The sequence below is a fragment of the Anabrus simplex genome, chromosome 8, assembly GCF_040414725.1.
Source record: "Anabrus simplex isolate iqAnaSimp1 chromosome 8, ASM4041472v1, whole genome shotgun sequence".
NCBI classification, from domain to species: Eukaryota; Metazoa; Arthropoda; class Insecta; order Orthoptera; family Tettigoniidae; genus Anabrus; species Anabrus simplex.
Window position 1 is genome coordinate 92,349,372 of NC_090272.1, and position 23,526 is coordinate 92,372,897.

Genomic DNA, 23,526 nt, shown 5'->3' on the forward strand with positions numbered 1-23,526 from the left:
TCTTCTCAGCTATTGATGATTTTACATTACATTACTGAAGAGTTTATAAAATAAAACTTTAATACCATTGGATAATAATTATCTTGACTGCTTGGGTAAAAGTTTTCATCCCATGCCCGGACACTTATGACATAGTAGTAAGATAGAGTCTAGCGATGACAACTGAGACATCGTACATAATTCAGCTGACCGTGAAGTGAATAATTCCGTGGAAATCTGCATTATCGTCTTGGATTTCACTTCGTGCACAATAACGCAGGAGCCGGTCCCATGGTGTAGGGGTAGCGTGCCTGCCTCTTACATGGAGGCCCCGGGTTCAATTCAAGGCCGGGTCAGGGAATTTTACCTGTATCAGAGGGCTGGTTCGAGATCCACTCAACCAAAGTGATTACAATTGAGGAGCTATCTGACAGCGAGATGGCGGCCCTGGTCTAGAGAGCCAAGAATAACGGCCGTGAGGATTCGTCGCGCTGATCACACGACACCTCGTAATCTGCAGGCCTTTGGGCTGAGCAGAGGTCGCTTGCCAGGTCCTTCGCGACTGTTGCGCTGGGGGGCGGGTGGTTGTAACGCAGAATTCTATCAGACCTCTTGTCTACTAAAAGAGAAGTGTGTGTTGGTACCGGTATTTCCTGGCGACGTTGTCAATAAGCGATAATTTACAGCCTTACATATTTCAAATGAGAACTCATAATACGTAGGTGGTGAATAAATTGTACACTGTCTCGCGACCACGTTGTCAAACTGCCGATATCGGTAAGCCATGCGTCGTACATATACCGGTATTATTTATTTATACGTTGTGCAACATCTCGCAAATGTGACTGTGTTGCCAAATTGCCCATAAACCATACGCGTATTTAAATTGCGCATTCATGTGCAACTTACATTGCAGTTCCATTTACCTTTTAACCAGATTGTGAACAAAATTTGGATTGCGACGATTATGCGATTAAATGTTTAAAGTCCAATTTTTGTATTGAAAATAAAGGATGTGACGATTACGCGGTGGCGATGATTATGTCGGGAAATACGGTACGTTAGTCTTTCGATGGAAGGAATTTTAGTTTATTTCATTTCTTTAATGGTCCTTCCTAAAATTAGGGTGTGGGGATTATTCACGTAAATACGGTATTACCTTTGTGTCCTTCACAATTTTATTCATAACCTTAATGAATAACTATGGTGACAACACACTTCTTTGTCATAGTCCAGTTTCATTCCAAAACCACTCTGTCCTCCCCACGTGTCTGGATACTGCTGCAACAAGTTTTGAACATTGCTTACACATTTTATTATTTGCTTTTCAAAACATTTCTGCTGTGTGATTTTCCATACCTGGACACAGTATCGTACGACTTGAAGGAATGACATCACAATATCCCTTCTCTACTCCCAAAATTTTTTCATTAACTGCCTCATAATTAAGATGGGGTCTAGTGTTTATCTTCCATTTTGAAAGCCATATTGCTTTTCTTGTAATTGTACTTGCATCTTTCTTCTCATTCTCTTTTCTAGTACCCTTTCAAATATTTTTGCTACCTGAAGAACAAGTGTGATTCCTCGATAATTATCACATATATTTTTGTCTCCCTTCTTAAATACAGTTATTATACATTTGGTACAGACTTTTCTTTCCAAACAACTACCATATAATCTCAAATACCATTCCTTATTTTTGACGTAGAAATTGCTTTACTTCTTCCTGTTATCATTATTATAAATTGATCAAATATTTTATCATGATCAATTATTAGTACAATATTTCTTCAAAGGATGACAATAGAAACTATAGATCAAAATAGAATTTGATTGATTGGATAAAATTGGATTCCACGGAATTTATTGTTTGCAGTAAAGTGAAGTCAAAATTATTTACAATCTTTACTAACACACATCACATGATTAGAAAATACAAATAAAAGTAAACAAACATCAGTACCAACTTCAGAATTTACATCACCATCAACTTCCCACAAAATGTTGTCATCGCTGCCTTTCTGTCACATATTTATAAAGTTTTCTTTCAATTTCTGGAAACTGTACACTCAGTCCATGAAAAGCTCTACAATCACCACTACATGTTAATTGCACATTTTTCTTCTTTCTTTAATCGCGAATACACGACTCGTCAATATCGTATTTCATACCGGCGGGACGATTTCTGATAATTTTGGCTTACCAAACTACTTTCAGTTTCTCACTCACAGTAAAATATTGCAAACGTTTTGTGGAATTCATGTTGATACGAGAACGTGCGTGAGACCGACGCCAAGCACGGAAATAGCGTATACTGAGAGCGGAGAGAACATTGTTGCCAAGCCGCGCCGGCGGTGATACTCGATTTAATCCGGAAAGATAAGTTTCCCAAAATTTTAAATAAGATCTGCACCCAATTTTGGAAGCGATATTTTTGAAAAAACAGTGCGGGTGGAATTTGAGATTATACGGTAAATAGTCTATATAACCATTGTAAACATTCTACCTCTATCAACTCTTCTACACTACTACTCACATTCAGGAGTTTCATCAAAGTAATCTTTTCCTTGTATCCTCTGGATACATTATCTCTTCTATTTTCCTTTGCACCTGCTTTATGAAAACTATTCCTACAAATTTTTATAACATCCTTTTACCACTGTACATCCTCCAACTCACATGGAAATCCTTTCCAGCTTTTCTTTTTGTTGCTTACTCTTCCTTGCACCTTCTTTCATATTCTGACACTTTCTTCTTTCTTCCATATCATCCCTATTCCATAGCTGCCATACTTCCTTACTTTTCACTGCTTCCTAAACACACTCATTCCATCTACATAGCTGCCAACTTTTAGAAATAAAAAATAGGAAGATTGATTCTTGGATTTCATCACATATATGCACCACGGTCTAAGTGAAAAAAAGGACAGGATAAAAGGCATGCATAGCTACAGTTACAATGTAATTTGATCATTAAATTTAAAATCTTAAACTAAAAGAAACATTAAAATGGTTACAAGAAAATGTATCTAATCACTCATTTATGACACATACATATGAATAATAATACAGTCGAACCTCGATATCTTGAAACTCCATTACTCGAATTTTCAGTATCTCTATTCTCGAAATTCGGTTATATGAATTTCTCGATTTCGCGAAGCAAACATTTCCTACCTTGAAACAAAAAATACTGTAACGCGAATTCTGTGCAATACGGCATTTGCGGTTTGTGAGGAACAGTTAAGAAGTAAAAGGGTTCCAGTGAAGCTGGAAACTAATATGACAGGAACCGAAAAACTTGAACTTCTAGTGATCGGCAAAGGCTCGCCGTTTCTCGGGTATCAATGAATTACCGACCACGTATGAAAGCAAGCCCAGAAGTCGCGGATGACAAGCTCCATTTACGGAACTCTGCTGCATGGTATTGACAAAATGTTTCAACGTGAAGAGAGGAAAGGTTAAACGCAGCGAACAGAAGAGACTAACGGATTTTTTTCCAAACGTGTTAACGAAGCTATGTTTCTTATTTCACTACTGTATGTACTGTATCTTGTCTTCTAAAAAATTACTATAATAAGGGTTATAATTAAAGTGATGCCATAAAATAGTTTCTTTATATACTTTTAAGTACCGGTACCGTTATAACATTATGCATTCAGTAAAAGCCCTAGATACATATGATTCAATTATGTGCTATACATGCTAAAAAAGGGTATTCTCTATATACCGAAATTTTGATAACTCGAAATAAAATTTATCTTCTGAGGCGATTCGCATAACAGGCTAATTTCCTTTATTAGACTGTAAAATGAACGGAAATTTAATTTTATAGGTATCTCTTGAGCACTTGGACAGATCGGTATGTATCATACATTATTAGCATTTGACTTTGATACGGGGAAAAGCACAGAACTGCTAGAAAAAAAACACGTGGCATATAATTCCAATGAAATTATGCACAGAAACGATGTTAATAGTGCGCGAACCACACATTAAGAAACGCATTCTTTCGTCCCGATTAACTGAGTTGCTAGCGCTCGCTAGCCTCTCTTGCTTGTAGGACGATGGCTGTCCCGAATCCCCAGCCGTAAAGCAAACATGCTGCTTTAGCGAGCAGGAAATACAATACACGAAGGCGATGGACGATACACTTGCGAAATAAAGCATAAAATAAAAACTCTTGAAAGTGAGGTTGGGTAAATTACACAAGCACGTAAGAACTTATCCTTCATCCTAGGGGAAAAGTATTGACTGTACTGGAGGTTATATTGGTAAAAAATAGGAAGAATTAAAAATAAATCGGAAGACGAGTTAAAAAACAGAAAGTTTCCGGGTAAATCGGAAGGGTTGGCAGGTATGCATCCATCAGCTATTGTACCACAAGCACTTCTCTGCACAGCTTACAAATGAGCACAATATAAGGGGAAATTTGAAGCATTACTGAAAAAAAGTAGTTGTTACTAAGCAGGTCAGGGGAATGTGTGCGAGGTCTACATCACTTTGTATTATTTACAAAAGGCAGCCAAACCTGCTCCTTACTTTCCACTCGTCCAGCAGGTTTTACCCATGCCTATGCTTCGAGATATTAGTTAGTCTCACTATGGCTTTATGCCTTCGCTGGCAGGACCTAGTGTTTACAGTGCACTATGTCTTCTGGTATGGGCTAGAGCAATTTTGTTACTTTCATTGATATGTCTCTGTCTTATCCTTGGCTTTGACAATATGAAAGTGACCGAGGTATGAGCGATGCTAGTAATGCCGTTTCTTCCGCAGCCAGTCCCTGCTATGAATGGTGTGAAAATGTTGCTCACCGAGCTCAATAGCTGCAGTCGCTTAAGTGCGGCCAGTATCCAGTATTTGGGAGATAGTAGGTTCAAATCCCACTGTCGGCAGCCCTGAAAATGGTGTTCCGTGGTTTCCCATTTTCGCACCAGGCAAATGCTGGGGCTGTACCTCAATTAAGGCCACGGCCACTTCCTTCCCACTCCTAGCCCTTTCCTGTCCCATCGTCGCCATAAGACCTATCTGTGGGTGCGACGTAAAGCAACTAAAAAAAAAAAAAAGTTGCTCATAGAGTCCGTTGGTGCATGCATATCAGTGGGCTTGGTAGACTGATATATGATGGCAACTTCTGGTTCGATGAGGAAAGCAACGGGAAACTACCTTACTCCTCATTTCCCTAGTACGCCTCTTTAGTGATGCCTAGGCCATGTATGACAACTGATGGCGGGGCTGTTGAGGATCCAACCAGCCTTAGGGCTGAAGACTGATCATACTACGACTTTGCAGTTCCATCATGTGTGATTTTGATGGGCATAGAATATATTGGAAAAACAAAAACAGGTTGTAATAACAATTCAACAAAACCTGCGGCAGCCAAGAGAATTAAAAATAATTGTGAAATGAAGTGGTAGTTTTAAATTTAGGAATTTCTATGATTTTGGACTGTGTTAAAATGAAATATAAACCATAAGAGTATTTCCCCAAAATACCTAGCAAGAAAACTATGAAACCATCTCAGAATGAAAGAGTGAATGAAGTAATGTTTTCAAGGTCCACGCAATAGGAAAAGGGAGTGACAATATCAGGACCAATAATTCAAGAAAAGGCAAGGATAATTTCTGAAAACTTAACAATACTATACTGCATGCATTACATCAACAGCTTTTCTGAAATACACACAATGCTTTCATGCAACTGTGACTTATGAGTCAGTTTTTCAAGTTTTAACTCTAAAATGGGTATACCTTCATCATCCAAACTGGGGCCAGCCTGCTTTATTTTGATTGATGGAGGTTTTGCTTTACTCCTCAAATATATATTTTCCTAGTCTAAGCTTCAATATAACTTACTGAAGGTAACACATTATGCCATGCTTCTGAGCCCAGCACAACATCAGGCAGTGACTCTGTATCCATTGCAAGAGTAGATGTGATATGTTCAGCTTCAAGGGGTGGAGGCGGTGTAGCCCGAGGCTCTCCTATATTGGTATCCATCTCCATGGGCTATAAAGTACATCCACATTTCAATCATACTCTTAGGAAAATTATCTGATTCAAAGGTACATAAACAATGAAATAACAACATAACAGGTAAATGCTTAATATCAGAGCCTCTTACAAAATTAATATACTGCAAGTATAATCATAAGTGCTCAAGTAAGAAACGTACAGGAAACAGATGGAGAGCAGCGACTTACTGTGTAAGGTTGTGCGGATAGAGTATACATAAAAGGCCGTGTAGGCATGCGAGAATATACACAGAAAAAAAAGAGACAAGGATTCAAAATTTTCAGCTGCAGCCGTTGTCAATGGAGGATAGAATAAGAATGGTAGTGGTAATTATTGACAAGTAGATACTGTTATGAGATAAAGGAGAGAGATTCCGAGGATTGACATCAACAGGTGCTCAGATCTATGGAAGCGCCCTGCCTTAACATTAGGATAATAAACACTTTTTTTTTGTTCTCTTGTCTTGCCTACCCTACTGCTCATTAATTTCGATATACCTAATAATTTACATCCAATTCCCTGTAGATACGGAATAATATTATGGTTATGCTTGAGTAAGCGAAGGAATAGCACACCACCTGTAAACAAGTCAGGTTTGTACGTTTTCAGGAATTTCCTCCTATCATAGCATTTCTTAGAGAAGAAACCCATTTTTTTTTCAGAATCTGCAGTATAGAATCTTTACTGCCTTTAAATCCCACTGCTGCCTTCATTTTCTGGGCCAGTTTCAATGCCGTAGGATATTCGCTGTTTTTAAACATATCAAATATTATTGTATGCAGAACGTTTTTATTGAAATCATCAAGGTCCATCACTGGCCTCTTTCTCTTAGGGTTCTTCCCTGGCGACCTGAACACTGCATTATTTCTCTTTTCGTAGCTTGTTATCCTCTGTACTGTTCACAGGCCGATATCACACGTGACTGCTGTCTTGTGGCAACATCGCGTTCCTCACCTTCCCCGCCTCTGAACGCCTGCTGCTTGCATGCTTACAAAATACAAATACGCTTTAAATACTATTCCCCTCGCCTGTCGATGCAATACTTGTCTTTTTTGCTCTTCCTGGATCCATCTTACATATGCAAATAATTCCCTAAATTAGTTGATTATGATATGTACAAATAAAACTCAAAACATTCACTCATGACCTGCACAAACAGGCAACTCTTACTGAAATTATTCCGTTGGGTCAGCGGAAAATATGTCATACTACAAAGCGCGCGAATGTTACTGCGCAACTCTCCTCAAACCACCCTCCTGTCTGCGTTCTAATCGCGTGCGCGTGCGTGTGTGCATATCATTATTCCTTTTACTATTGTAATCTGAATTATTATTAATTTGGTAAACACTTTAAAATAATAAACAATGAAATATAGTGAAACAAATCTGTGTGTAATTAAAAAAAACTCCTATGAGCAACATCTAACAAATTTATATTATGTAATTTTGTAGGAAATATCAAACATTATGCAGATATTTAACCCAATGTGGGTCACTGTGCAATACATTGCGTGTCGAAATTCTGAGTGTCATATCTCTACTTCTCTATTTTTTTTTCATCATTGCTCAGAAACAAATGCCATCTGCCATCTATTGGCTGCATTACTGAAGCTTGCACTTGCATGTATCTTCATGGGAAGTGCTGTAAACTTAGTTCTTGTATGTGAATGTCTACAGCTTTTAGGAATCAACTGCTGGCTGATGAACCTGGTTGCTCACAGCTGTGCTGAAGTAGTACTAGATAGTGAGAAAGTGTTCGAAATTTTGATGAATGATGTGAGGATTATGATTTTTTCCTGTATGGAAGAAGTAGTTTACGACTACATCCTTCCTGAAAATATCGTAATTGAGGGTGAAGAAATAAGTGATACTGACTAAGAAGAATTACAACCACCATCTGCAGAGGCGCGCAAAACTTGTACCGTGCACAGTTCGTGGTAAATAATTATCCGGGAACTTCTCTCTCAGCCCGAGTACAAAAACTGACCGATTTAATTGTGAAAGGACTGCATTGATTTTTAGGAATTATGCTGAGGGTCATGTACACAAACATATCATAGAAGTATAAGAATATCTGTCTACTGTTCTATTCATCCACACTCCTATATTTTCTCAGCTCATGCTGTGTATCATCATAAATCAATTCTACAGTTCTTTCATTTCAATGATAACAGTTCCCTACCATAAAATGACAATCAGCTCAGAAGGAGAACCAAAGGACCATATACTGGTGCAAACACTGTAATAACATTGTGTCCACCACCACAGTTTGTGAAATACCACGCAAAACATTCTCAAAGATTGTGTGAGTTTTTTACTTTTTTGTGTATGACTTAGCCATTAAAAAAAAAGTGCCTCTACATTAATTTATGATTGGGTTTATTTATGGGAGTGAAAAAACCTAAATTGTAGGGTATGTCAGTGCTTCGAAAACTCGACCCTCAAAGGGTTATATAACAAAACAGAATTGTTCATGATCTTGATCATTAACTACATCTCTTAAAAATGAATTCTTTTTGTCTCTCCTGTAAACTTTGTTTTACACATACGAGGTTTCTTCCTAGCAGTGACAATCCACTTGTCAACAATGACCACTGCCATTCTTATTCTATCCTCCACTGACTAAGGCTGCAGCCAAAAGTTTAGAATCTGTGTATTTCTTTGATGTGTAGTCCATTAACGCCTGCTTACAAGTAAGTCACTGCTCTCCATTTCCCCTCAAGTACATGCAAGTGCAACCAGAATTAAAATTTCCATAATATTATAAAGAGAGAAAGTTTGCAAGTTTATTTAAAATCATTTCAATGATATTTTTCACCATTTGGAAACTTCCAGATTATTATAGGCTGTATACAATTATTCTTGTTTATCTGAGAAGCAGGCAGCTATTTTAAAAAGTGGAGCAAGTCTGAAAAATTGTGCACCAGGGACCCTTAAAAGTTAATACGTTGCCTGAACTGTTATTCCTATGGAACCCACCACGTGTATTTAGAATTCAATTTGCTAGGGACGAGCTGGTGTGCTTTACTTAACACTGTCAATAATAGGTAGTTTTGCGAAGCTGTAATTCACTGCCTAGTGAACAACTGGATAAATCATTGAGGGAAGTTAAACATTCTCAAAGCAGAAACGTTTTCGGTATCATTACTTTTTTTATTGATTTCTTTCATTTTTGGCATATTTTTCAAAATCTGCCTTGATTTTCTCCAAAGTCAATTTCCTTGACTTTTCAGGTTCATAAGAAGCTTGGTTTAGTGGCGTGTTAGACAACCCTTATGAGTGCGTCAGGCAAATATAGCACTTTCTTATCTTGGCTCTCCTTCTTATCCCACTCCAAGCTCTTCTCCTAACAAGTACACATCACAATGTGTCATAATTATGGTACCACATGCCTTCCTACCTCCTAATGACATCTTAGCCCACACAAACCAACTGAAGATATAATCATAGCACTAGTGACCTCGCACAAAAACAGCAATGGGTAATGAAAAGGGTTATAGAATACATTCATACGCAAACCTTCCTTTGGAATAAAACAGAGTAAAAGTACAGTATTCTCACCTCTGGTCGAACTTCTGCATTCACGGTTTCTGGCTGGGCAACGCCTGCAATCTGTTGTGCTGGAGCAGATGAGTCTTCTGTGCTAGGGCTTGGTGTACCACCTGGTATTCGATAAACCAGAAAACGTTGAATATCCTCTAATGGAACATTTTGATGTGATATGTAGTTTCTCATGTGAACCAGAGAGCTATTAACTGTCCACTGCTGTATAGAAGGGTGAACTCCTCTTGTCAGTTGTTGCTATAAAGTACACAGGATGGTTAGCAGTAATAGGAACAAGAGAATTTACTCAAATACACACAACTCATTTGAGAGTAACAGTTCACAGGCCAAAGAAGTTATTCTGAAAAGAAGAGAGACTTACAAACCCTGTTGTAAGTACTCTGAAGAAAAGTATCACATACCCACCAGCCGCTGGGAAGTGATTGGGTTACTCTTCAATGCGCGAGGATCTGTCACAAAATTTTCAGTTAATTTCTTTCTTCGTTTTGGTATTCCTGTTTCATTTCTAAAAGATATTTGTTTAGATGTTTTAAGTGATTGATTGGCAATGGTAAATCATCATTTGTATGGTATGTGTAAAGAAAAATAAAGTTTTCCTGATCGGGGATAGCTGTACAACATGGGAATTTCAAAATTCAAAAAAATATATAAGCTCATTTTATCCTAAGATAAATATTGCAAAAATTATTATCTATTTGATGCTGTTACCGTATGTTACCCCATATGTTCTAGGGCAGCTATCCCTTGTGGATTTTCTCTATCTCTAATTTTATTATTAAAAAATATATTTCTAGTACAACCTGAATGTCAATTTTTATTTTACCCTAGATAATATACAGTCAAATGCTGATACAATGAATACAAGTTGAACAGAAAAATTCCTGTCTTCAGGTTCCATAAGGTGCAATTCAAATAAATTCTTTCAAGTGAACACTGGTAGTACAAAGATTAAATTAGAACAGAAAATAAATGTCCCTTCATCAACATACAACCAGTTGAATAAATTTGTTTTGTTCCTTGCTGTGTATTGTCTACATAAGCTGCATATGAGCCGCTGAGAGCCAAAGTGGTCTAAGTCAAGAAACATCATTTTTTGAGTTATACCACTCAGTGCACTTATAACGCATGAAAACTTCATATGATAGCATTGCTTTTAATTGCGACATTCCTACCGACATCATTGTAATTACCTATGTTCATTTCAGTTGGGAAAATTGCTAAGGCAGTCTTTCTGAGGATGTAAATAAGGCAGGTGGAGAGTGAATGTCTACCATTATAATGAAAACCCCCAAACCTGATTGTGACTGATTTAATTTATTACTTGCTACAGGATTTTCACCCCACACCAGTCAAATTAAAGCACAGTTAGGCCAGGAATACCAAATCAAAATCACATTACTTTACCAACAGGAACTCAAAAATGAAAAACGAAAGCGGTGCAAGAGTGTGCATGCAGACATCCAACTCACTGATATAAAAAAATAAAAAGGTACAAGTACAACCTTCATACCAGAGATTACCAGATAACCGCACGACACCAAACCACCAAAACAAGTGCGACGATTCTTCAATCACCATAACCAACCAATGGTAAAAGGCACGAACGACCTCAATACTGACTCCATCACACAAACACAGTACGCACATAAAAAACACCCGTGCGATGACATCAAGAAGTACTCACAAAAGAAAAAGGACAGTACATGACCTTAAGTACACTTGAAATTATCACACAACAATGAGACTCTTAGGGCCAATATCGTACTCCCAGGAGAGGAATAGCCTTTCAGCACCTTAAGCCCTAAGTCTCAGTACACACACATATATGAGGCGTCCCATGGCAAAACTCGCCTTCTCCAAACTAACAAATTGTTCAGGAAACACAAAAAACGAATTGCTAACATAATGCCGAGTGTTTTTTGATGAAAACAATTCTAACATTAAGAAATAAATCATCCAAGGCCATTAAACATTGTGTAAATAAATGATATGTTATAGAAACTGAGTTATTTACGTTTAAAAAATGGAGAAGGCGAGTTTTGGCACGACTGATGGGATAAGACAAGTTTTGCTCCAACACAGATGGGATAAGACCAGTTTTGCTGCAAACGAAAATTACTTTGAATATCTGTTTACATTGAACAAGGTGGACCCAATTAATTAACACCTTTGAAAATTACGTTTAAACATTCATTTATTAATACGTAAAAGGTCAATGATTTTTTTAAAAAATGCATGAAGTAGTGTTTCATTAGTCCTTCAATAATTTTATTTTAAACAATTACGTCTACACCTTCTTCTTCCTGACAACAGTAAGGTTCTTCATTCTCGTACTCATTGGCACCAACAACAGCTTCATCATACGTACTGAGAACATTCTTCAGATAGTTTGTTGATGGATTATCAAACCACTGATCACCAGAGTGACTGATAAGTAGTTTTTTGACGTCATTGATCTTGGCTGGCTTAACCATAACACCTCGTGGAACCTCATTAACAACTATGTCTTTTAATGTTTTACCTTTCTTCATAACTGACCTCGGTACGTTCATGTCAGAATTGTACGATACTTCACCTCTGATCAGAACATTATTCATTAATGTTGTTCGTGAAAGTATGAACCGTTTGCACAAGGAAAAACGGAAATGCCACTGTCCTGGTTTTTTCATAACTGAGGTGGCGCAGTTTTTCCAGTCTCTCACTTGGCAATCTTCACCTAGTTTTGTTACTGTTCCATGTTTCTTGAAGACCTCAGTATATGTATCAGGTTCATAGATAACTGGCATTTTTCTGAGTGATTTTTCAATTAAACCAAAAATCCTGTCTGATGGCAGGAAGGAATGGCCTCTAACTGGAAAAACAAGTTCTATTTTCTTCACATTCCGTGGAGCACTATTTAGTAAATAATGAGCACACATAAATAGCATTATAGAATTGCGATTCTGACCACCACAACCATCGGCACAGAGCCTGATTACAGAGGTATCAGACAGGTCAGTTTTCACTAAACAATCATGGACTGCAGAAGCTATTTCATTGGATGACTTACTATACTCATTTTCATTCCAAGTGTAAATGTGTACACTGTCTTTAGTCAACTTTTCTTTGGATGAACCTTTGACTATGGTAAAATTGTAGGTGTAGAGTTGCCTACAATAGTAGGCACATTGGTCCGGTACTTTAGGAACTACTAAGTTCTTCTGACAGTCAAAACTAAATATTTGCATTCCTTCTGCACTGTCCTGAAGCTTAGAGAAGAACGCATTTGCTCGTAATTTATGTACACGTAAACCAATCATTGCCACTGATTTAGAACCAGGATCCTTTGCAGCGTTTAACTGTTCTTTGTATGATATGCAAGTTGAACAGGCGTCTGTCACAGGCGTACCGAATCCAATATTATATTCTAAACAAAATATTGACCGGAAAAATGTTTTCTTCACCTTTAACTCATGTGATGCCCGATTGTTGTACATCCTCCAAAGCTTACTTATACTTAAATCACCAGGCAAGTATTGCCGAGCCTGTGACTTTCCTCTGCAGTAGTGTGTTTCTGTGCAGTTTTTTAATTCTTCAATAAACTGTCTGACTGATACTTTTCTTGCAGTGTACCTCGGTGACGTTTTATCACCACCGCGTTTTTCCCTAGGCATTTCACCTGTATTTAAATGATTGCGAGCAATCCTCTGCACTCTATCTTTTGAAATATGTAAGACTCCAAGAAATGTTTTTTGGCACACTTGAAGTTTAAATTCAGAAGAATTCTTAACTTTTACATAGTAGTTAACAGAAATACATTTCTTGGAGCTATACTCCTTTATAGACCTTCTTCTAGCTGGTTGACGTATTCCAATGTACTTTAAAATGAATGCGTCTTGGATGGACTTGTCAGGTACCTTGTAAAAGTTGTCATGAAACTCCTTGACATCTCCCATCCTTAAACTTTTACATTTAAATGTCTTGTTTCCTTTGTGGCTACAAGATGGCATGTTCGGCAATTCCTTTGACGTGTGCCTAAAACAAAAACAATATTATGTAGTACGGCTGTTGTGGTCTGGTAAAAGGTTCAATTACCTTTAACACCATAATGATGATTTATGTTTTAAATCCTTGTGTTAAAGTGTAAAAATTCATTCAATAGACACCTTTGAATTTTACGCTTTTAACAATACTTATTTTGTAGCCTATGTAGCAAAAATGATGAACCTAATGAGTTAATTAAGTTAATGTAAACATATGATTAAGTAAACAGCTGATCAGATGCAGTCCCATTTAAATTAATTATTCTAAATATTAATCTATGGACAAAGTTGTTACAACGGTAATGTTTACGAACTTAGGCCTAGTACTGAAGTAAACAACAGTGCGTTACCTTTGACATTTTGCAATGTTTCTCTTCCAGTTTACGGGGTCTGCGGTCCTCTTCCTACCTTTCCCCTTTTCTGCCGGAGTTATACTAGTATTCATTCTAAAACTTTTATCAAATAAAGCAACAGTAGCCTATACCTTTACTCAAACACAACATAAACAGCAAAGAACAACAACTAACTGGCTGCCGGCCGGCTGGCCGGGTACTCACGTGACCTCCCAGCTGAGCTGATTGGCCAGTTGGATTAGACCAGTTTAGGAATGACAGGTGCGTTGGAAAAGGCAAGTTTTGCTATGACACTCGGTTTTCTGTGCTCGTTTTAACAGGGAATGACCAGTTTTAGCACGATATGTGTATCACCAACAAATAGGGATTAACCCAAGGAATACAGTGATATAGCTATCTCAATTTCGGAAAAAAGTGGATAAGGCGAGTTTTGCCATGGGACGCCTCATATGTGCCTTCCCAAGGCACTCAAGACAAGCACACAATAACGGACCATTATATTGGTATTATAGGCACCTAATACCAAGAAAAAGATTATGAGGAATCTCAACCAGATACACTAGATTTCGAACATGTCACGAGCACAAGTGCTGATCTGTAACCTGTCAAATTTGCCCAAAATGAGCCTCAGCTTAGCTGGTCTAATAATTTGGTGAGCACGACTCACCCTACGAGACTATTGCAGTCAACGTAGACCATCCTAGCAAGTATAGGAACACACGGGTAAATAAATGTACGTGACAAGGGAACAGACACTTACACGATGGAAAATCACAAGACAAACTAGGAAACTTTTGAATTTAGCGGCTGGTCGGGAAACTGTTCCCAAAATAGTCCCAGATCTACTCAGAAACGAACCCAGATCCAGCAAAAGACCAAAAACAACACAACATGACCAAAAATTTAAGTACATACCGAGCTACAACACGACACCAAAATAATTTAGAAAGATCAAACACGTGGAATACTGCCAAAAAATACAACAAGCGACAAGAAACAACATTTTGAAAATACCTTGCCAAAACACAAGATTGACGAACAGAAAAACACTTGAAAAGACAGACGAAAAATTACGAACCGTAACCTCAAAATTATTGCCGAAAACTTACAGAAACAAAAATTTCATACAACTTAATGAGACATCATGTTAAAACTTGACCAGACACACTGATCCCTCTAACAATTCACACTACAATTTACGTGGTCTAGAAGGAAAACAAGCAGAACGGACACGCGATAACTTCGGATGTCGGGAGTGCACTTCGCAGTGGGTCAAACGCTCAGCTGTTTTCAACACACTTCAGCTGTTCAAGAGATAAATAATTCAGACACGGAAGTACATTACCAAATACAGTAGAGACAATACTTAGCCCGATATCACGACGTAGTTTGAAACAACCGGAATTTACACATGTTACAATCGGAACATAAATGGAAGAAAACTAGACATAATCAAACATATTGAAATTTATCAAAGAAAACTTTTGGAACGCCAACACAGCACACGAAATGTGAAGATATCACTTTACTACAAAACACGTGGTCAAGCGAAACCTTGCCACCCAAGAAAATTTATTAAAATTAACGGAACCAAAGAAATCGGGAATCGGTGCCGGTATAATCCGCGGGTTTCAGAAAGCAGATACTGGACGATTGTCACTTTCCTGTTTTAAAGAATAGGTTTGAACTCCTTGGAAGTGATACTCATGAATCTGTAGGTAACAGCTCTGAAGTAAATTTTTTGGAATGTCGAAGTGAAAGTAATAAGAATATTGTAAAACCAATTTGCAAAACCTCGCGGAAATCTGTGAAGATAAGACTTTTTGCCGATAGTCAGGGGAGGAATATTGCTACAGAACTAATTAGAAACAGTAAGCATGATGTTTCTGCTGTGATTAAGCCTGGTGCAAATTTTAATGACATAACCTCTGAAAGTCGAAAATACTGTGAAAATCTAGGAGCTACGGGGGTTGCAGTTTATTTAGCAGGGACTAATGATGTGGGAAGAAATAATGCAAGAGGAATGATCTCTTCCCTCATATCGAGACTACAGGAGTTGCATCACACCAATGCTGTGGTATTTTCTGTTCCTCACAGACATGATCTTGTGTTAACAAGGAGGTAAACAAGGTAAATGAAGAACTTTTGAAAATATGTAGGCACTTCAAGAATGTAAAATATGTAGATATTAGTAATTTGGGTAGAAGGTCTTATACCTGGCATGGTCTGCACCTAAATAGGTTGGGAAAAAGGTATGTTGTAATTAGTATAATAGAGTTTGCTAATTCAATTCAAGATGTGGAATGTGTACCTGATCCCATTCCTCTAAAAAACTAGATAAAGTGACCGATATAGGTCGGTCTGTCATGCTAGAATCGAGGAATGGTATTAATACTCATGGTAGTCTATATAGGTTAGGTTCTTTTAAAACTCATGGTAGTCTATATAGGTTAGGTTCTTTTAAAACTGTATTGGGGAATAGTGTTAATGTGCAAGGTACACAGCCTAGGTTAGATTCTTATCAGATCACTAAAATCAATGAACCGGTAGAAACAAAAATATCTACTAGTAGGCCTATTGTGGAAAGACATCCAAGATACTAAGAAAGCACCAAGGTTAGTTGAACACTTTAGAGGATACTATCAAAATGTATATGTACTTCGAAGCAAACTAACTGATCTTAAAATTTCTTCATGTTTAGCTGACTATGACTTCATGGTATAAACCCAAAAATATTTTGTATTACCTAATATATCTTGTTCTACTGATGCTATATACCTTTTATAAGCTGATCTTATCGCCGACTTTACTTCCGACCTAAATATTTTAAATTGTCTATTGCAATATTCTGAAGTGTGCTTTCGTTTTCTGAAATATTCTTTTTCTTTTATTGTTTTTATTATGTCATCCGTAAACCAAACCTGATACTGCCTAGACTTTGCCTTGCATGTTCGAGGAACCGATACGTTTATGTAAAAGCAGTCTACTGCATTATCGACAACAGTGCATGCGTATAATGCTCCCCAATTTATACTTCCTAGCTCAGTGTATAGATGTACGAAGTCAGCTCTCCTGAAATTGTAAGCTATTTGGGAGACTCCATAGCCTTTTCTACGATCTGAAGTGATCTGGTGTTCTATTTCCAGGGCGGGGTGGTGAGCGTGCTCAGACAGTATCGGATCATCGTTCTTTATGCATGCCACATTTGTTACCGACCGACTAATTAACATTAAATCCAAAGTTCTACCATTACAATTTGGAACAGAGTTATATGAAGCCAAATTGTATACGTTCATGAACTTTCTAAGCTCCTGTGTTTGTCTTTTTAAATTTAGATCTGTTTTGTTATTACATATTAGTGGTATGTTAAAATCTCCGGCAATTATTGGTATTGCTGTCGTGGATCTCATAGTGAGATTCCAACCATCCAAATACCTCAGAATATATCTCTAACTTTGAAGAAGGTGGCTCTTAAATACCACAAACTAGGGTTGGGCACTATGTCCCTGTTTCGGCACACTGTGCCGGTGCACAGTTATGTTCCGCTGTTCCAGGACACCAAGTGTCAATTGTCCCGAAACATTCTCAAGCGAGACGGAGACATTGACTCGCTGTCCCGTCAGAAGCACCACTATGCACTGCCCTTCGCCTACTAGCTGAACTGTGCAGTGTAGAGAGAACTTCAAGCGGCAACATTACATGCTCCGCGCCAGTGGGAATGTGCCTGTGTGGAACGTGCTGTGTGGTGTGTGCCTGTGTGTAATTATGGCCACGTCCAGCATAAAGCTGCACGGGACGTGAACGAACAGTCGGAACACTGAAATTCGCGCCCAATAATCACGTTTAAAGGCTGCTTTTAGGTTAAGATTTTTCCGGTCGATATGAAATACACATAATACGGTTACAATGGCAGTGCAGGTGTTTAAAAGTAACTATACTCTGCACGGCTTTACTTCTAAATTGACGTCTTGCAAGACAAATGAACACCGCCAGACCTCTGTTGCCAGCGCGCTACAATCGCGAGAACAGCTGATACACTACGACCGCGGTAAACAGCCCTCGTAAAGTGCAATACCGTACTCAGAAAAGCTAATGAACCAGGATTGGAAACAAATTCACAAAAACTTCACTTACTAACAACATCCGACACTAAAAAGAGAATACATTATTAAGAATGAGGAAATAACACATTACTCACCGCTAATGGCTGGCGCAGGATGGAGGTTATGGACTACAAAGGCAACACTCCACAGATCTCAGAGTCATCTTCTTGCCAGTTGTCTTTCCCGAGCTACACTTATATATTCTGAACACGCACGAACTAAGTACACTAACCAATACACGGACGTAAATAAAACTACATCAATTTTTATATACTGAACTACTAAACCTGTATTTCACTAACGCTATGCTAAACTGTAAACTACGCTATACTGTACTATACTGGAGAGAAAAAACAAATGTGAAAAACACAAATTTCTGAAAAAAATGCCAAAGATTGCGAACCGTACCAAATACCATACACACTGAGAGAGATATGTTAACCACATGGTGAATGTAAATATTAGAGTTGGCAACTAGGTTTCGAGATTGCACTCTGTCGATAGAAGTCGATATGAATGGCAGCTTGGGATTGGTTGAATGTCTATGTTTCAGCGCATAACCACCAGACAGAGCCAATATCGGCCAAAACGTCAATTTAGAAGTAAAGCAGTGCGGAGTATAATTCAAGAATATTTTCACCAGTTGAATGTATTAGCCTGTACTGTGAGTAATTAGGGCCAGGGTAAAACTTCACGGCACGTGATAAAGCAGTCGGAACTATGAATGAAATACCCAAGAAAATCACGTCTAAATTTTCTTTTTAGTATAAGAATGTTTTTATTCGTTCTGAAATACATCTGTCACGATTACACTGGCAGTACAGGTATTTACAAATGTCACAATGTTATTTTCACCAATGAAAAGAATACTCGCACAGTCGAAGAAACATTCGTCAATGCTCTATTCACGTACACAATATACAAGCGGAACACGAAAATAAAAACTGTGGCATGTTTAAGTTTGAAATGTCTCATCATTGTGCCGGTTGAAGGTCCCTTTGCAGACAAAATAGAACATAAATTGCATTTCACTCTGTCCGGTTTTCTTCTAGTCGTCCTAAACAGGACTCCGATGCGATATTATGCAAAGTTTACCGTCTTTCGTACGGTTTAATTAATTTCGTGCTATTATGCTCTTTGCACTTCGAATTCCTTCCCTCTCAACTTCCATTTACCTTCTTTAATATTTCGAAAATTTCCCTCAACACTTTGTCGCGGATTGACGTTAAAAATTAATTTGGACTTTAAGGAAACTTTTATGCCCAAGAAAAATATAGGTCATCGCTTTGGAATTAAAGATATAACTGGATGAAAAAATGTTTACACTACAGGACAGGGCGGCACACAGCCGGTATCGAGTCAGACACAGCCAAGGCCAACTAATCTATCTAGTGCGGCCTTGACACAGCACGTTGGGTACAGGCACGTTCCAGCTGACGCGGAGCAAGTCATGTTGCCCCTCGAAGTTCTCTCTACGACGCAGTTACAGTCCTGTGTCCCGTGTCCCGACACTCTGAACCGAAACACTCCGCCTCAAGCTCCTAATGTTGCGGAACAACTGAATGTTACATGTTATAAACCTCATTTTAGGTCCGTATTGAAAATTTTTACAGTTCAACAATAATAAAGGTGTTTTAATTTGTTCCACCTATTCAATACTTATATTTATCTATTTATGTAACCATTATAAGTGAAAATATAAGTATTGAATAGGTGGAACAAATTAAAACACCTTTATTATTGTTGAACAACTGAATGTTCCGGTCTGCCCAACCCTACCGCAAACATACCAGACTTTCCCTTGAACGAATAATTTTAGAAGCAATCCTTCGAAACCGATCGTTACTTGCTCAACCTTCAGGACAGATAATCCGCTCTTCACTGCCGTGAGGATACCACCTCCCCTCCTCGTCCCGCCCCTGGTTCTATTGGCTCAGTACACTCTGTACTGCCCACTGTTGACCTCCCTGTCATACACACTAGAGTCAAGCAAGCTTTCACTTAAGATAAAAATGTCTATTACTACGTAATAGATTCTCACTGAATATATCTAATTTTGTTTTCAGTCCACGTACATTTTGATAATAAATTATTACTTCTTTCTTATCGTCGCCTGCTACATCTTTTCTAGATCATCAACATTATTAATAATATGAGAACCTTGATTTTTACATATTTTGATTGTTCCATTTCTTACCCATAAGAAAGCATAATCCTTTTCTCTTCTCTTCTGACGTGCAGCTGCCAGCAATTTCCTCCTCTCCGGAGCCAGACTCTCGTTGACATATACTGTGTTGCCTCCAGGTAGCCCAAGGTGTGTTGAACTCAGATTCCTCTTCACTCTACGACGTTCTATGAAGCTGTCTTTATCAAATCTCTTCACAAACTTCACAATAATTGCACTGTGCTCTTGATTCGGTTGCTTGGTAGACGGTGGCATGCGTCCACCATACTGTCCGTCACTTCCATGTCAAGAGCCTTTCCTACCTGTTTCATAGTCTCGAGCACATTCTCATTCCTACACTGCGGAACACCTTGTATTTCGAGGGTGTTCAGTCTTGAATACTGTTCTGACTACGTTACCCCGATTCTCTAAAGCTTTCACCCTACAGCGCAATTGAGCATTCTCCTGTGTTAGAGACTCAATCTGAGCCAAACATTGAGCTATGTCATTCTGCTGATTTTTTGGTAGATGCACATTGTCATCCAGTTTGTCATGACATGGATTCAGTGAATTCCCCAGATCAATTTCTCTCTGGTGATGTTCTAATTTAATGGCTTGTACTTCTTCCCGTAATTTATTAAAAGTTCAATCACATCACTTACCGAATATGATAGTTTTTTAGAGTCACAATCTTTACAGTTCCAGCCACTTTCTTTCCATCAGCACCGGTGCACTTGCCGTGATACCAGTTTCTACATTCACCATACTGTACTCGTCCAGCTTTCCCTAGCTTTTTCTTGCACTCCGCACACGTATTCATGTTGAGATGAGAGCCTCTGTATTTATTTTGGAAGATTGTCAGTTTATCCCTCTTCAGAACAGTCAACTTGATTTTTAGAACACACAACTATATTTAAAACGAGTTACTGTTTGTTATTACAGCCCAACTTCCTTTTACACTAGCTATATACACAAATTATCAGGAGCTCGACTTTCGCGTGCTAATCACTCTGCCACCATTGATGGTAGGCAAGCGGGCTTACCATTACAATGAAAATTCCCTAACCCAGTCTTCATATGAGAAAAGATGTTTGGTGACTTCCTAGTTGTGTTTCTAGGGTAATGTTAAGAGCTATGCAATTTAATACAATCTTGCTCACTACATGTACACTACCTAACCTAGAATTCTGTATACAATGTAGAATTCCGTAGCAAAGCACGGGTACCTCACCTAGTACATACATAAAAGAATGACAAAACTTATACATTAAAACTGGGCGATGTGCTCATGAGCTGTGTTATGAAATATGATGCGTCTTAAAAAAATAAAATTTTTGCATCTGGTAATCTCACAACAGGTATAAATTCTTGAAATTAAAAATACTTCTAATGACATTCACACTGGATAAAATAACATTTAGATGAACATAAAATTCATCCCATTTTATTAATTGAGTCTGTGGAAAGAACATCTAAGGAAATTTCAGCATTCACTATAATCATGAATGTCACATGAGTGCCATCGGCTGAAGTCCACAAATTGGGTAATAAGATGATGCTGATGTTTGCCAGTTTTTTCTTGAAGAGCTTAAAGAGAGTTGATTTCCTGTTTAATTTGTAAACTATCGTTTTCCGGACATTTGAAAACGAGGTGTGGTTAACTGACATTTGTAGAATGTTGTAAAAACTGTATATTAATGTGTGAAATTTGCCAAAACGGGTTGTTGAAGATAGCATCTTCGGTACCACCGTGACTGCTGATTGTACACAGGCTAAAGCTGAATTGACCGAGAGCGAGAGTAAAATTGTTTCCAAGGAGTCCCTCGCCTGTTAAATGGGAGAGGGACATAGGACCGAGGCTTGCTTAAAACGTTCTGAGCGTGCTTGATAAAAATTCTGTGAAGCAGAATGCTACCCTTACTTACACATAGTCCAAGTGAGGATCTCTCCCCTAACAGATTAGGGACCACGGGTGGATTGTATAGTCCTAGCCACCTAGCACAAGGAGGGCCATGAATCAGAATATGTCAGAGATGCCCACTCCCATTCCATAGCAACTGGTATTCCGACTCTCAGGACCACTTACTAGGCCATTCAGCCGTTGCCCATGGTTCACGAACTAGGATGAGACTACAGTAAACCACACCATGAACTGGTGCAGTGTATTCTCAATTTATTAAAATTGATTGTTAACCTCAATGCTTCATACTGGCCAAGAATTCATATACAGTAGAAGTCCGCTATAGCGAGTACGGCATATAACGAGAACTCCGTTAGAGCGATGACTTTTTTCTGTCTCTTCAAAATTCCTATATTGAACTGTGTATCGTCCTTCGGTTACAGCGAGAACCCTATCACTGGCGCATCCGTTATTACGAGCGATTGAGCGCGCGCGATTTTTCTGTTACCAATATTTATGCACCCCAGCGATGATATTGCATGCGATCGATTACCTTCGGCATCGTGTCCTCGCTATGTGCACTAGCGATTTCTCTCGTCGACATTCGAAGGCGATGTCAGAGTCTATTAGTAATATCCGTCGACAGCTGTTCCGTAAAGAAAATTCGAAATGAAAGAGAACATATCTTCGTAATAAATGCGTAAATAACGTGTCCGATAATGGTTGTTAACTCGTTAAAAATTAAGGCTGACTAAACGACCGCTTAATTTTGAGGCTAAATACTGCAATTAAGTAAGAATGATACACCTCGAGATATGGCAGAGTGCTTAATTGATTTCATAGGTTAGTTTGTATTTTGTCGCTTCTGGTTAAATTACGGAAAGGCTATTATGAAAATTAATAGCGAGAAAGGTATAATTCCTCATCATACGTATAGTACGATTGAGTTAGGATACGTGACGCTGTTTGAATAAGAAAACTGAAATATTTGCAACAAAATGCGATCGATCATCTTCGGTACAGTATAATTTTCTCACTTTGTGCATTTGCGAGCTCTCTCGTTGACATTCAAAGGCGATGTTGGAGTTGATTAGTAATACCCATCGACTGTTCTCTAAAGAAAATTCGAAATGAAAGCGTATTACACGTTTTCGTAATAAATGCGTAAATAACGTGGCCGATAGCAGTTAACTCGTAAAAATAAAGACTGAATAAACGATATCTTAATTTTAGTGTTATATACGAAAATTACGTAAGAATGTCATACACCTCAAGATATGGCAGAGTACATCACTGATTTCAGAGGATATTTCATATCTTCTCGCGTCTAGTTACGGCTATTTGCATGTAAATTATTCGCGAGGAGCTTATTTCTCTACATGCGTTTCAAATATGTTTTCATGATAGGCTACTTATACGGTTAGGTTAG

The 23,526-nt window shown here is 38.2% G+C and overlaps 1 protein-coding gene across 2 annotated transcripts in view; it reads right to left on the reverse strand.

The window, feature by feature from the left end:
• LOC136878835 (large proline-rich protein BAG6) overlaps positions 1-23,526 on the reverse strand; it is a 281,352-nt gene that overhangs the window by 40,234 nt on the left and 217,592 nt on the right. For both annotated transcript variants that reach the window (XM_067152362.2, XM_067152361.2), the window contains exons 19-20: positions 9,553-9,792; positions 5,834-5,986 (exon numbers count right to left, since the gene is read on the reverse strand). In XM_067152362.2, coding sequence (XP_067008463.2) covers positions 5,834-5,986; positions 9,553-9,792 — 393 coding nt within the window. The remainder of the gene's footprint in view (positions 1-5,833; positions 5,987-9,552; positions 9,793-23,526) is intronic.